The 12,443-nt window shown below is 45.4% G+C and overlaps 1 protein-coding gene across 1 annotated transcript in view; it reads right to left on the bottom strand.

Annotated features, from left to right (window-relative positions):
* Nucleotides 1-12,443, bottom strand: part of UNC80 (unc-80 subunit of NALCN channel complex) — a 2,521,865-nt gene that overhangs the window by 538,357 nt on the left and 1,971,065 nt on the right. Inside the window, exon 52 of the mRNA XM_086955549.1 lies at nucleotides 4,336-4,459. Coding sequence (XP_086811675.1) covers nucleotides 4,336-4,459 — 124 coding nt within the window. The remainder of the gene's footprint in view (nucleotides 1-4,335; nucleotides 4,460-12,443) is intronic.

Raw genomic sequence — 12,443 nt, 5'->3', positions numbered from 1 at the left:
AAGAGCGTATTGTCCTGTGCTAAAAACCACCTATCTATCTGTTCTTCGGACTTACAAAAAAGGCATCCTTAACGCCAAAACTGAGTTCTATTCTAATAGGATACTGGCAGCGGAGTCCCAATCTAAAGAAATTTTTGTCACTGTGCATGAACTGGCCTCATCTGATAGAGCTACGGCAATGATTCCTCCCTCCCAATCGCTATGCGACTCGCTCAACGTGTTCTTCATTGAGAAGGTCGCAAAGATTAAAACCAACATCCCTTTCCCATAATCCACATTCATTAACCCCTCCCCCCCGTTCCACCGTTTCCAAATTAACCAATTTTCCCCTCTTGACCAAGGCCACACTTCTCCCACTGCTCCAACGGGTGAAGTCGGGCTCCCCCCTGGATTTTGGTCCCGCTCACATCCTTAGAGAAATCTTTCTAGCCTGTCCCATCCCGCCCCTTACACTCCTTAATGACTCACTCAGTAATGGTGTTGTTCCTAGTCTTCACAAATCTGCGGTTATCATCCCAATCCTAAAAAAGGCTGGCGCCGATCCCTCATCCCCATCTAACTATCGCCCCATCTCCCTCCTGCCCTATCTGGGAAAGGTTTTAGAAACCCATGTCACCAGTACCCTGAGCACTCACGTGGAGACAAATCACTGCCTCTCCCCTTGCCAGGCGGGCTTTCGGCCCCTCCACTCCACGGAGAAGGTGGTGATCTCAGTGATGGATGGGCTACGTGAAGGCATCGACACCAATCTCTCGCAAGCCCTCATACTTTTAGATCTGTCCGCCGCTTTTGACACAGTGGACCACTCCATCCTCCTCACCCGTGTCAGGGCGGCGGGCATAGAGGGCCTAGCCTTCTCATGGCTCGAGTCCTTCCTGAGCGAGAGGGCCCAGGCGGTCCACCTCGCCGGCTTCACTGCTGCCTCCCGCAAGCTAGAGTGCGGGGTACCCCAGGGCTCTTCACTTTCCCCTCTTTTGTTTAATTTATACATCTACCCCCTTATTTTTATGTTGCAGCAGCTCGAGGTCACAGTGTTTAATTACGCCGATGACCTCCAGCTAATTTTTAACCTCTCCCATTCCCCCTCATCCGCCCTGAATGTTCAAACAGTTATGTTGTTCATTCAGAACTGGATGAACTGCAACCACCTCAAACTCAACCCGGATAAGACAGAGCTGGTTTTGACCGGAGGTGGTTGCAGTCCCTGGTCTCCCTCCTATTGGCCCCCATCACTCGGCGTTCCCCCACTCCCGGTCCCCAAAGTTAAAACTCTTGGGATTCTTCTCAATTCACAACTTTCTGTTCACTCCCAAGTTAGTTCAGTGGTGTCCTCCTGTTTCTTTTCCCTTAGGACAATCAGGAAGATCTCCCGCTTCTTTACCCTCCCGGCTTTAAAAGTCATTGTGATGGCAATGGTGCTCTCGCGCCTCGATTATGGTAACATAATCTACAATGGCGCGCCAGCCTATGCCATTCATCGCCTGCAACTAGTGCAGAATCAGGCTGCTCGCCTGATCCATGGCCTGCCCAAATTTCATTGTGCTACTCCTTTGCTGCAGGCATTACACTGGCTGCCTGTGAGAGAGCGAGCCTTATTCAAACTTGGTTGCCTCACTTTTCAGGCCAGAATGGGCACCGCTCCTGAGTTTATATGCTCAGCCATCAAGCCTTACTTGCCAGGTAGAGAACTCCGTTCCACCCATATGGCACTCCTTGTCACCCCCCGCTTCAAAAAGAAAAAAGCTGGTGGAGCAAAATTTGCGGTCCTCGCTCCAGCTTTTTGGAACTCTCTCCCTGTGCGACTCCGCACATCACCTTCCTATATAGAGTTCCGAAAAAATCTTAAAACTCTTCTTTTTTCCCGTGCTTTCCCTGCCTAATCTCCTCTTGCTGCTGATGCTGATCGTAACCTAAAAGCGCCATGAAACCGCTTGGTAAAAGCACGCTAAATAAATGTTTTTAAATTCAAATTCAAATTCTTTATATTATTCTGAGCTATGTTGCACTTAATTTCATAGCTTTAATGTTACACCTATTTATAGGGCAATGTATACAAAAGAAGCTTGGTTGATGTCATCAATGAAGTCATTTGAGATGTCATCAATGATGCCATACATGGTGTCATGCAGTGATGTAATATGTGAGGTCATAAGCAGTGCATGGCAGGGGCTTAAGGTATAGTTAGCTCAGCTAACTATAACTGATGAATTTCTATGTTTTTTTTAGTTCAAAATGTTTAAGTTGTCACTGGCATTTTCACTTTACTATAACGTTACTTGAACCTTTGATTTTATCCGTGAATTTCTTAGGATTTTTTAAAAACAAAAACAGACATTTTTATTACATCTAACTACAACGTTACTTTAGCCTCCATTTTTTTAAAATTAATTTCTCGTTTGATTTTAACATAAAGTAATATTTTATAACCATATGTAAAGCCAACGCTCTGAAGGGAAGGGTGGCCATGTGGCCCTTCCTCCCCAAGCTTTATTAGGCCTTAGTGACCCCATCCCCTAGTCCTTTTTTTTAAAGGGGACAGTATCTAAGTTGCCCCCCTCCCTGAGCTTTATTAGGCCAGAGGACCCCATCCACCAGGGCTTTTAACAAAAAATCCATTATAGGTCCGGGGGAGCCCAAAAGAAGGTAAGGAGGGCATGTGGTGCACCTCCCCAAGGTTCCTTGGCCCGTTGGCAGGCAATCCACCAGAGCTTGTTTTTAATAACGTAGAGTGGGGTTGTGTGGCCCCCCTCCGTGAGTCTTATTAGGCCCTGCGGATCCCATCCCAGAGGGCTACTGCTCAAAATTAGAATGTTGCTGGTGGCCTAGCAGAGTGCTTGCTCGCACGGGAGTCTGACTACCACGTAAGCAAATTGGACAAAGGGGAAAACAACTCAGAAGGCTTTGTTTTTTAAAATTGGAATTGAAGGACTCTTGCAGGAGTCATAAAAGACCGGAGCCAACTAAGCCCCAATCAGGGTTTACAGTTGGGAATCCATTAGTTGGATTGTAATGCCCTCACACACCCTTTCAGGTGTCATGGTTCATCGTTGGGACCCACACTTTGTGAACAAAGGACACTCCAACGCGAGACATTACACTCGGGCCAGTGCCTTGTTTAATGTTTTTACTTAGGGTAGGAGACCCCCAGAATAAAAATATTTCACAATATCTACACAGTTCTGGCCCCACACCCGCATTTCACCATACGACTTTTGGATAAAAGATCTCCAACAAAGTGCCCCTACCTAAGGGAGCCCGTTGGGTATTGCATCGCCGACCCAACGAGGAGCAGCCCATATGATAAAGCATGACACCTGAAAGGGTGTGCGAGGGCATTACAATCCTACTAATGGATTCCCAACTGTAAACCCCGATTGGGGCTTAGTTGGCTCTGGTCTTATATGACTCTGCAATTCTGTCACTAGAGGAATAGCAAAATTCCACTTTTTGAATACAGTCAAAGGGGCCCACACTTTTTTGCTGGACCTCCCACTACGTTGAGAGTGGAAAAAGCCCCACCATCCCCCTACCTTGTATACAACTCTTTCAGGAGTCTCTCAAACCCAACTGTCCAGATATCTAGATTTGTATGTTCCTTAATATCTCAAAAACTGCTGAACGGCTTCACACCAAATAATCACATTGCAAGATCTGTCTTCCTGCCAAATTTGGTTTAATTCCGCTCCGCTGTAGAACCATTAAGCTTTGTGACAATTTGTCAAAGGAGGCCAAAGTTATAAGCAACACAAAAAATGCTTTTGCTATGGAACAGCTGACCTAACTATATCATATATATATATATATATATATATATATATATATATATATATATATATATATATATATATATATATATATATATATATATATATATATATATACATATAGATATATATATTCACTGAAAAAACATAGGTTTGAGGGAAGTTATAGTTAGAAATTAGCATTTAGAAAACCTTAGAAATTCACTGAAAAATCAGAGGTTTCAGGGACGTTATAGTTAGTAGGACATTTCACTCGTACAAAACCAGAGAAATTCGGCCATTATAGTTAGTAGAGCAAACTATAACTCGCGCCCCCACAATTCACTGCTGATGAAGTCTCATATTACATCACTCATGACATGGTCAGTGACATCACCGATGACTTCACTGATGACATCTGAATTGACATCACTGACATCTCTCTGACATCATTGAACATCACTGAGTGTGACAGTCGGCTAGGGTGTCTTGTAAGTCTATCGCAAGTCCAGCGAGTCAGCAAAAGATTTTGAACAGCTGAAGGTAGTCTAGGACATCAATACTTTGATAAACAGACAACACAGGTACTTACCAGATTTACACAGACATTGATCAGTGACCTAAGATGAGGCAGGAAGGATATGATTGGTTGCCTCTGCAGTGTCAAACAAACCCCTTCAATCAGACTGCTTGCAGGCTCCCACTCTACCTGTCGCCTGCAATACAACGGGAGGCATTGTTAGCTTTGGTAAGGTACATTATTAGCAGGATGACACGTAAGTATTGAAAAATAAGTTCAGAAAGAAAGACATTGATCAAGGTATTCCTCCTACCTAAAGGGCAACCAAAAACAATATAAACAAACTTGTATCCTACTCCAGTCAATGCTGCCCATACCACTAATACAACATAGTGAGTCTTGGAATAAAACCTATCACCATGGCTGAATATGCACAAACAACGTAATATGTATGTTGACTAATATCAATAAAACATATTACAAGTCAGTCTTCTGTATCCGAAAGAGATGGAGTATTAGAAATCAACAGCTTCCACTGCCTGCTCAGGAAAGGAAGTAGAAGCACATTCAATAAACCCTGATAATCTATTTGCCAGTATAGATTTATCCAAAATGGGTATGCAATAATTGGAAAACGACTCAGCCTGTAAGCTTCTGACAGTGCTTTGCAAATCAACTGTGTCCAAATCAAGAGGAAGAGATCTATTAGCCTTTGCCCATGAATATCTGGATAGAGTGAAGGATTATCCTCAGCTAACCTAACTACAGTGGGACGCAAGACCACAGGAATGAGGTAAACGCTGCACCCTGATTGAGGTAAATTATCTATTGTCCTCTATTTCCCTTTAAACATTTTAAAGTTTCCCGCAGTGACACCTTCAAATCAAGATCAAACACTACTCACATTTATTAGATTGAAGTAACCCCATGGCTGCCCACTGCAAATTGTGCTACATTCATTTTATTTAATGTGTCTTACTAGAAAAATCTAATAGAGCTATTTAGTTGATACTGTGATGGTGATACATTATGAACAGTACAGATTTTAAAAAGTGTTACAAATCGTAATAGTGAATCATTTTGTACCACCACAAGCTACTCAGTATTACTATTTTATACCTAATCCTAAATCAACCTTAATCTGACAAATGTGGTGTCCATAAGGCAATAGTTGTGGCTAAAGGACCTTTTGCACTACAAAAGAGTAAGCAATTTTGGGTCCTAGGTGTATGTGTAGAGCTCCTTCTGCACCTGGGTTCCATCTCATCAGTTTCCCAAAACCTGTGTTTAATTTCTTTCCATTCAGATGAAAGGAGCTGTTTCACAAGAAGAACAAGCAGGGTTAATGGGTGCGATGTCTGAAGGAAAGGAGACTTGAAACTGAGTGAGGGTCACTGTGTCAAGCAACTTGTTCTAACTACTAAGTCTAGTCCTCCTTTACTTCAGATTTATGGGAATATTGTAAACTATTGTGGACTAATAAATGTATAGTTTTTGCTCCTTTTCTAAGTGAGAAATAGGGAAACGATGAGCCACAAATATTATTAATGATTGCTTGACCAAACATGCTGTTCATGCAGGAACTTATGTCCTACATGTAATATCTGCAGAATTTCTGAGAAGCAGCAAACTATGCCAAGCTACTTATTACCTCCAGAAGAACATAAAACAAGAACCCGTAATATATGCATGGCTCCAGTTGAGATTTAACTTTTAAACCCGTACCACTCCAGAATACAACAGTTAACTCAACACGCAATAGAAGTCACAGAGACATGCTTACCAAAGGAGTTCCATGCTAAATAGGTCTGGCTTAGACCAAAATATAAGATAAATGATATCATATTCAGGCTGTGAAGAGTCCTTTATGTTTCAGAAAAACATTCAGAAAAAGTATTGAGGACAATTTCAGGATTTTTATCAAATTCTGATAAAACATTTGGAAGCAACAAGAAAGGTGCTGAAAAGATAGCTTTGTATGTAGGAAACAATGTGCAATAACTGCCAGCCCACATCCAACTTGGAACACTTAAAGAAGCTTTGAGTTGTAGCCAATGCTGCTACCCAGCATATTATTAAAGGATAATGTTCAACAGCCGAGATCTCGTTTGCTCATTGATTCTGGAAGCAGAAGTGATTGCAATATGACTTTTCCAAGACAGATGCTGCAATGAAGCATTCTTGATGGGTCTAAAAGGAGAGCCAATTAATATGAACAGCGCTAAAATTAGCTCTCAAGAAGGTAAGTGTGTTCTTATTGCTGGATAGATTTTCTTTAATCGTTTATTGAAGTCTTTTATAAAAGTTTACCTACAGTTTGAAAAAAGATGCTTTATTTGGACCTTTTCTGTAAATCATCAGAGTTGTAAACAGTTATCGAGGAAAACTGCAGCCTAGCTTTTACCAGAAGCAACATGGATGGAAAAATTAATTATTCTTGACAAAAGATGGGATTAAAATTACTTACTTTTGGGAGGACTCTAGCTAACATCAGTTTCCTAGGCATACACGACTCCTGCGTTCCACCCTTGGCGAAGCGCGGCTCAGCTCGAGAGACTCCTTGAAAACTCCAACATGCAGAAAGGCTGACCTTGCGCGTTCTCTCTAATGGTGAAGAGATTGGGCTAAGATTCTTCCTAGTTGTGAAAGAGACCTTGCATCACCTTCGGGTGCAACTGCCATTCATGATTTGTCGAAAGCTGACTCACAAAAAAACATCGAAAAATTGACAGAGGATAGGTCAGACTGGATCAGTTTGCTTTTCCACAAGAAAAGAAAGAATTTACATCAGTACGCCAAGGTGGCACCTATATAGGTACTGCGCAAGTCCCTTGCAGAGCAGACGACAGTGATGATGCCTACACAGAGCCGAATGACGCCACCTATTGGCACTCAGGGGTACTGCTCAAAAATCTTCCAGATTTTATCCCTAATCTTAAATCAACCTTAATCTGACAAAGTGGTGTCCATAAGGCAATAGTTGTGACTAAAGAGCCTTTTGCACTACAAAATAGTAAGCAATTTTGGGTCCTGAGTGCATGTGTAGCTCCTTCTGCACCTGTGTTCCATCTCATCAGTTTATCAGGATATACACAGGTAATGAATGAGCAGCTAGAAGTCTTTGTCAGATGCAGTTGTACCAGCATCCCCTTGATGGACGGAAGGAAGGCTTTCAATGCCAAGCAGATGGAACTCTGCTCCAGAAGGTTGATATGGAGCCTGGACTTCATCAGAGACCAGAGGTCTCTAATCACCACCTCCCCCAGTTGGCAGTCCTTTCACCACCGTCAGCTCTGGGTAGGGTAGGATGAAGGGTCTGCTGGTGACCCAATCATGGTCCATTAGACAACACTTCCTCTTTTGAAGTCGCCTCTGAAATCTGGATGTGGTTGGAGTGGTCTGCTTGGCATTGGGCAACCTAAGACTTCATATCCCACTGCAGAGCCCGCATATACCACCTGGCGTGCTTTACCAGCAGGATAAAGAAGGTCATCAATCCTAGCAGCCTCAGAGACTAACTCACTGAAATCGAGGAGAGAGGATAAATGATCGGAATCGTAGCATGAATGCCCTGGGCTATCCATTTAGAGGGAAAAGCATGAAACCAAATCAAATACAGAATGGCTCTTATGAAGGGGAGCGTCTCTGAAGAAGTCAGGTATGAGTTCAGCACATTGATAGTGAATCCCAATGATGACAGATTTGCCGTAGTCTGGAGGTGATTGACAACTACCTGGGGTGAACCTGCCTTTCACAGCCAGTCATTGAGGTACAGGAAGACAGGAACCCCTGACCTCTGAAGGTGTGCTGCTACCACTGTCATCACTTTCATGAACGCCAGTGAGACTAAAAGGGAGTACAGCAAACTGAAAATGCTCATAATCTACTGTGAACAGCAAGTAACGCCTATGGGCCTACAGGACAGGGATGGTGAAACACGCCTTGAACAGGACCAACGCCACTATCCAATCTCCAGGGTCGAGGACAAGCAGACCTGGGCTAGCATGAGCTTCTTGAATTTATCCTTCAGCAGGAAGGCGTTGAGAGGGCACACATACAAATAGTATATAGGACTCCGTTCTCCTTTAACACAAGGAAGTAGCAGAAGAAAATTTGAATTCCTACTTTAGAGGCTAGTATCTGTCTCTACGGCACCTTTAGCCAAAAGAGCTTGCACTTCCTGCTGTACAATGTACAGCTGGTCCTCCATCAGCGGCCCTGAAGGTGGTGTAAGGTGCGGCGGGGTAGAAAGGAAAGGAAGGTTATAGCTCTGATGGACAATTTGGAGAACCCATTTGTCTGTCGTAATGGCCTACCATTCTTGGAGGAAATATAGGATCCTGTCTCAGACATGGTGGCTTTGTGCTGGCAAGAACACACTAATCAGTATTGCAGCTGTGGCTGCTGGAGGAATGGAGTACTAAAGTGCAAATTATCCATGCTGTACTCATTGTCTTTAATAACCTTGGCCTATGCCTTAAAAGGGCTGAGAGGCCTCCTGGACTGGAGGGGATGGTCTCGGGCTGGCAAAGAGGGTAAAATTACTGATGGACTTATGTAATGGAAGAAGAATGGGCAAAGGAATACACTGTGGCTCTACTCTCCTTGAAACGTCCATTAAAGATTTTTATTTTATTTAATTTAAAATATTTATAAAGCGCGGCTGTCACCTGGCAGGTATCCTGGCGCTGGTAGCTACTCCTGGGTTTATAGACGGGGGAGTTGAACTATGGCTGGCGGGCTTAGAGGGGTGGAGGAAAGAGCCAAGTTTTGATTCGTTTCCTGAAGGGTAGGAGATGAGGGATTTGGCGAATATCGGCAGGCAGACTGTTCCACAGCTTGGCTGCAGCTACTCTGAACGATCTACCTCCGGTCCTGGCCTTCTTACATCTGGGTACTTTCACAAGGCAGGCGGTTGTAGACCTAAGTGTTCTGGTGGGGATGTACCACGAGAACAGACGTTGAAGATGTCTGGGTCCTGCACCGTGTAGTGCCTTAAAGACCAAGCAAAGGGCTTTGAAGGCAATGCGTTGCTTCAAAGGCAGCCAGTGCAGCTCGGCCAAGGCAGCGGTGGTAGAGGATCTCCTGGTCCAACCAAGAGCCAGTTTGGCTGCTGCCGACTGAACTCGTTGGAGTCTGTCCAGCAGTGTCGCAGGGGATTCAAACAGGAGGGCATTACAGTAGTCAAGGCGACTAAGAATAGTGCACCTGATTATCAATGCTCGGGCAGAAGGTGGTAGTAGAGGCAGGACTTTGCGCAGTGAGCGCATAAGGGCTGAGCAGGTGGCGACTGTTCTTGAGACCTGCGTTTCCATGCTCAGTTGGTGATTTAGCATGACGCCCAAATTGCGAACACTGGTAACAGGTGGCGGGTTGTTAGAATTTTCCGGGGGCCAGAACTCAGCAGGCAAAGGGCGGGGTATGCGGCTCGCGGGACAGAACAGAACCTCGGTTTTCGAGGAGTTGAACTGGAGGGAGTTCCGGTGCAACCAGCCTGCGGTGTCTCTTAGACAGTTATGGAAGGCTTCTAAAGGGATGGAATCTTCGCCCTCCCAAGAGAAAAGGAGCTGGGTGTCGTCTGCATAGTTTACTGTGGTCATATTGTGCGATTTGATTAAAGTGACCAGTGGTTTCAAGTAAACATTAAAAAGAATCGGACTAATGGAGGAGCCCTGAGGAACACCGTGAGGGACAGGGGAGAAGACCGATTGGAAAGGGGGAAGGGATACAGCCTGTTTTCTGTCACTAAGATATGAATGAAACAAGAGCAGGGCCGTGCCGTCGATCCCTGCCTCTCTCAACCTCTCAAGCAAGGTCCCATGATTGACAGTATCGAATGCGGCAGACAGGTCTAATAAAATCAAGGCCACGGCTTGGCCCCTGTCTGCACGCATTCGAAGCTCCTCCATGGCAGTGAGCACAGCAGTTTCAGTGCCATGGGCTGGGCGAAAACCAAATTGGAATTCGTCCAAGACGTGGTGCTGCTCGAGGTGGGTTGAGAGGCAGTTGCTGACCCAACGTTCAAGCACCTTCACCGGGAATGGCAGAAGTGATATGGGGCGGAAGTTGGACAAGCATTCTGGATTCAGCGTGGGTTTCTTTAGTAGCGGGATGATGAGCGCTTGCTTCCAGGGGATGGGGACGAAACCACAGCTGAGAGATTGATTGCAAATCATCCGGAGAGTGTGAAATAATTCGTGCCCACATGCTTTCCAGATTTTCGGAGGCAGAGGGTCAAGGGGAGATCCCGAGGTGATGCCCAGTGCCACTTTCTCAAATTCTGCTTGAGAGATAAGGGGGAAATCCAGGAGCTTATTCATAGGAGGGCAGGCTGACCTCGGAGAATCAAGATTGGTGGAGCCAGCTTCGGGAAGGGTGGGGTGGATGTGTAACGGGGGCGTTGCCAGATTGTTGATGATAGTCTCAATTTTATCGGTAAAAAACTGAGCAAGGTTATCACAAAGGGTCTGAGATGGGGGAATGGAGTTTTTGACGCAGTCAGGATGTATAATATTATCCAGGATCTGAAATATACTTTTTGGACTGTTGGCCACGTTGGCTATAGTGGAGCAGTAGTAATTCGCCTTATTCTCTGCAATGGCGGATTTGTAATCACGGAGTGACTTTTTCCAGAGGGCTTTGTTGTTGTTGCAGTATCCTTGTCTCCACTTTCTCTCAGCCTGTTTACAGGCTGATTTGAGGGTTTTCAGGGAGTCATTGTACCAGGGAGCAGGTGCTCTACCTTTGGGTTTACAGTGTTTTAGAGGGGCAACCGAGTCCGCGATGGAGGTAATTCTCGAGCTGAGGGATCTGTAATTGTTTTCCACCGAGCTGGTAGGAGAGAAACTATCCTGCACCTCGAAAACTTTGGTGGAGGTGCTGAGTTTTTCTAAAGCTTTCCAGTTTCGATAAGAAAATTGTGGTGGAGAGTGATTCTTGGGCTTTCTTGTTGTGGCGTTGTTAATGTAAAGTTTAATGAGCGAGTGGTCTGTCCAGCTCATAGGCAGAAAGTCGCCTACTTGAGTTAGACCCGGACTCGAAAAGATAAGGTCAAGACGGTTGCCTGCGGAGTGAGTGGGGTCTTTTATCAGTTGGTGAAGCCCCACGCTGTCACAAGACAGCAGAAGGTTGTCTAAACCTGTGTCTAGGCTGCCGTTTGGCCAGAGATTGAAATCTCCTAGAATAATAAGTTTGTTATGGGAGGTTGCCATATTTGTGATGGTCGTGAGGAGCACTTGCTGTTGCGAGAGGGAAAAGGCCCCAGGCGGTCGGTAGCAGATGATCACCGTAAAGGTGACTCCTGGGTGGCAGTTTATAGTCAGACCAAAGAGCTCGATTCCGGGTACAGGATCTATGTCAATGGTGTTCATTTGCCACGAGGCTCGGAAGATGACACCAACTCCGCCACCGCGGCCTTTGGGTCTGGGGAGATGAAGAATGTTAAAGTTTAGGGGGCAAGCAGAAGCTAAATCGGTCTCACAGTTAGCATGTGTCCAAGTCTCGGTAAGAAAAAGTACATCTAGATGGTGTGAATCTATAAGGAGATTGATTTCAGTGGCATGCTTCGGTAGAGATCTGACGTTCAGGAGGCCTCCTACGATTAGGCCCTTGTGGGTGAAGTCAGTTAAGGGAGAAGCAGTCTCTTCAAAGGTGAGCTTACCTTCGTGCGCATACCCTCGTAGATTGAGCAGTGCATCCCAGGTGTAGCAGGGGGATTGCAAGCTGAATCGGGCAGGGTTTGTGGCGCTAGGCGCGTCCTCGTCGCGGACGAGCGCAGACGAGCTTGCCTTAAGCGCGCCTTCGGCGCGCAATAGGCGTGCCCGCTGCGCTCGTCCGCTGCGCTTCCGGTGTTGACACATGAGTTATAGTGGTAGCAAGTGACGTAGGAGGGGTCGTGGCCAGCAAGAGATGGGCGTGGCTATCGTCTATCGTAAGATGCCTGAACAACCCCTGTGAAGCCCGCAGACCTCTTCTAAGTGTGGTCCGAAAAGCTACATTGGTACCCAGGGCATCTCCCAAACAATCAGTAGTGCCAAGTCCAGATCTGATAAAAAATGATGCCGCATAGCTACTGTCATGAATGGCTTCAGTAAGGAATGCCCAAAGGTCGCCCAGAACAGTGGGTAAAATTTAAGCCTGAGCGGAGTTTGCGGAATTCTGCTACGCGGAACTCCACGAAG

The sequence above is a fragment of the Lissotriton vulgaris genome, chromosome 2_1 (genome assembly GCF_964263255.1).
Source record: "Lissotriton vulgaris chromosome 2_1, aLisVul1.2, whole genome shotgun sequence".
NCBI classification, from domain to species: domain Eukaryota; kingdom Metazoa; phylum Chordata; class Amphibia; order Caudata; family Salamandridae; genus Lissotriton; species Lissotriton vulgaris.
The sequence above is the reverse complement of the archived record's forward strand: the minus strand, read 5'-3'. Positions and strand labels throughout refer to the sequence as shown.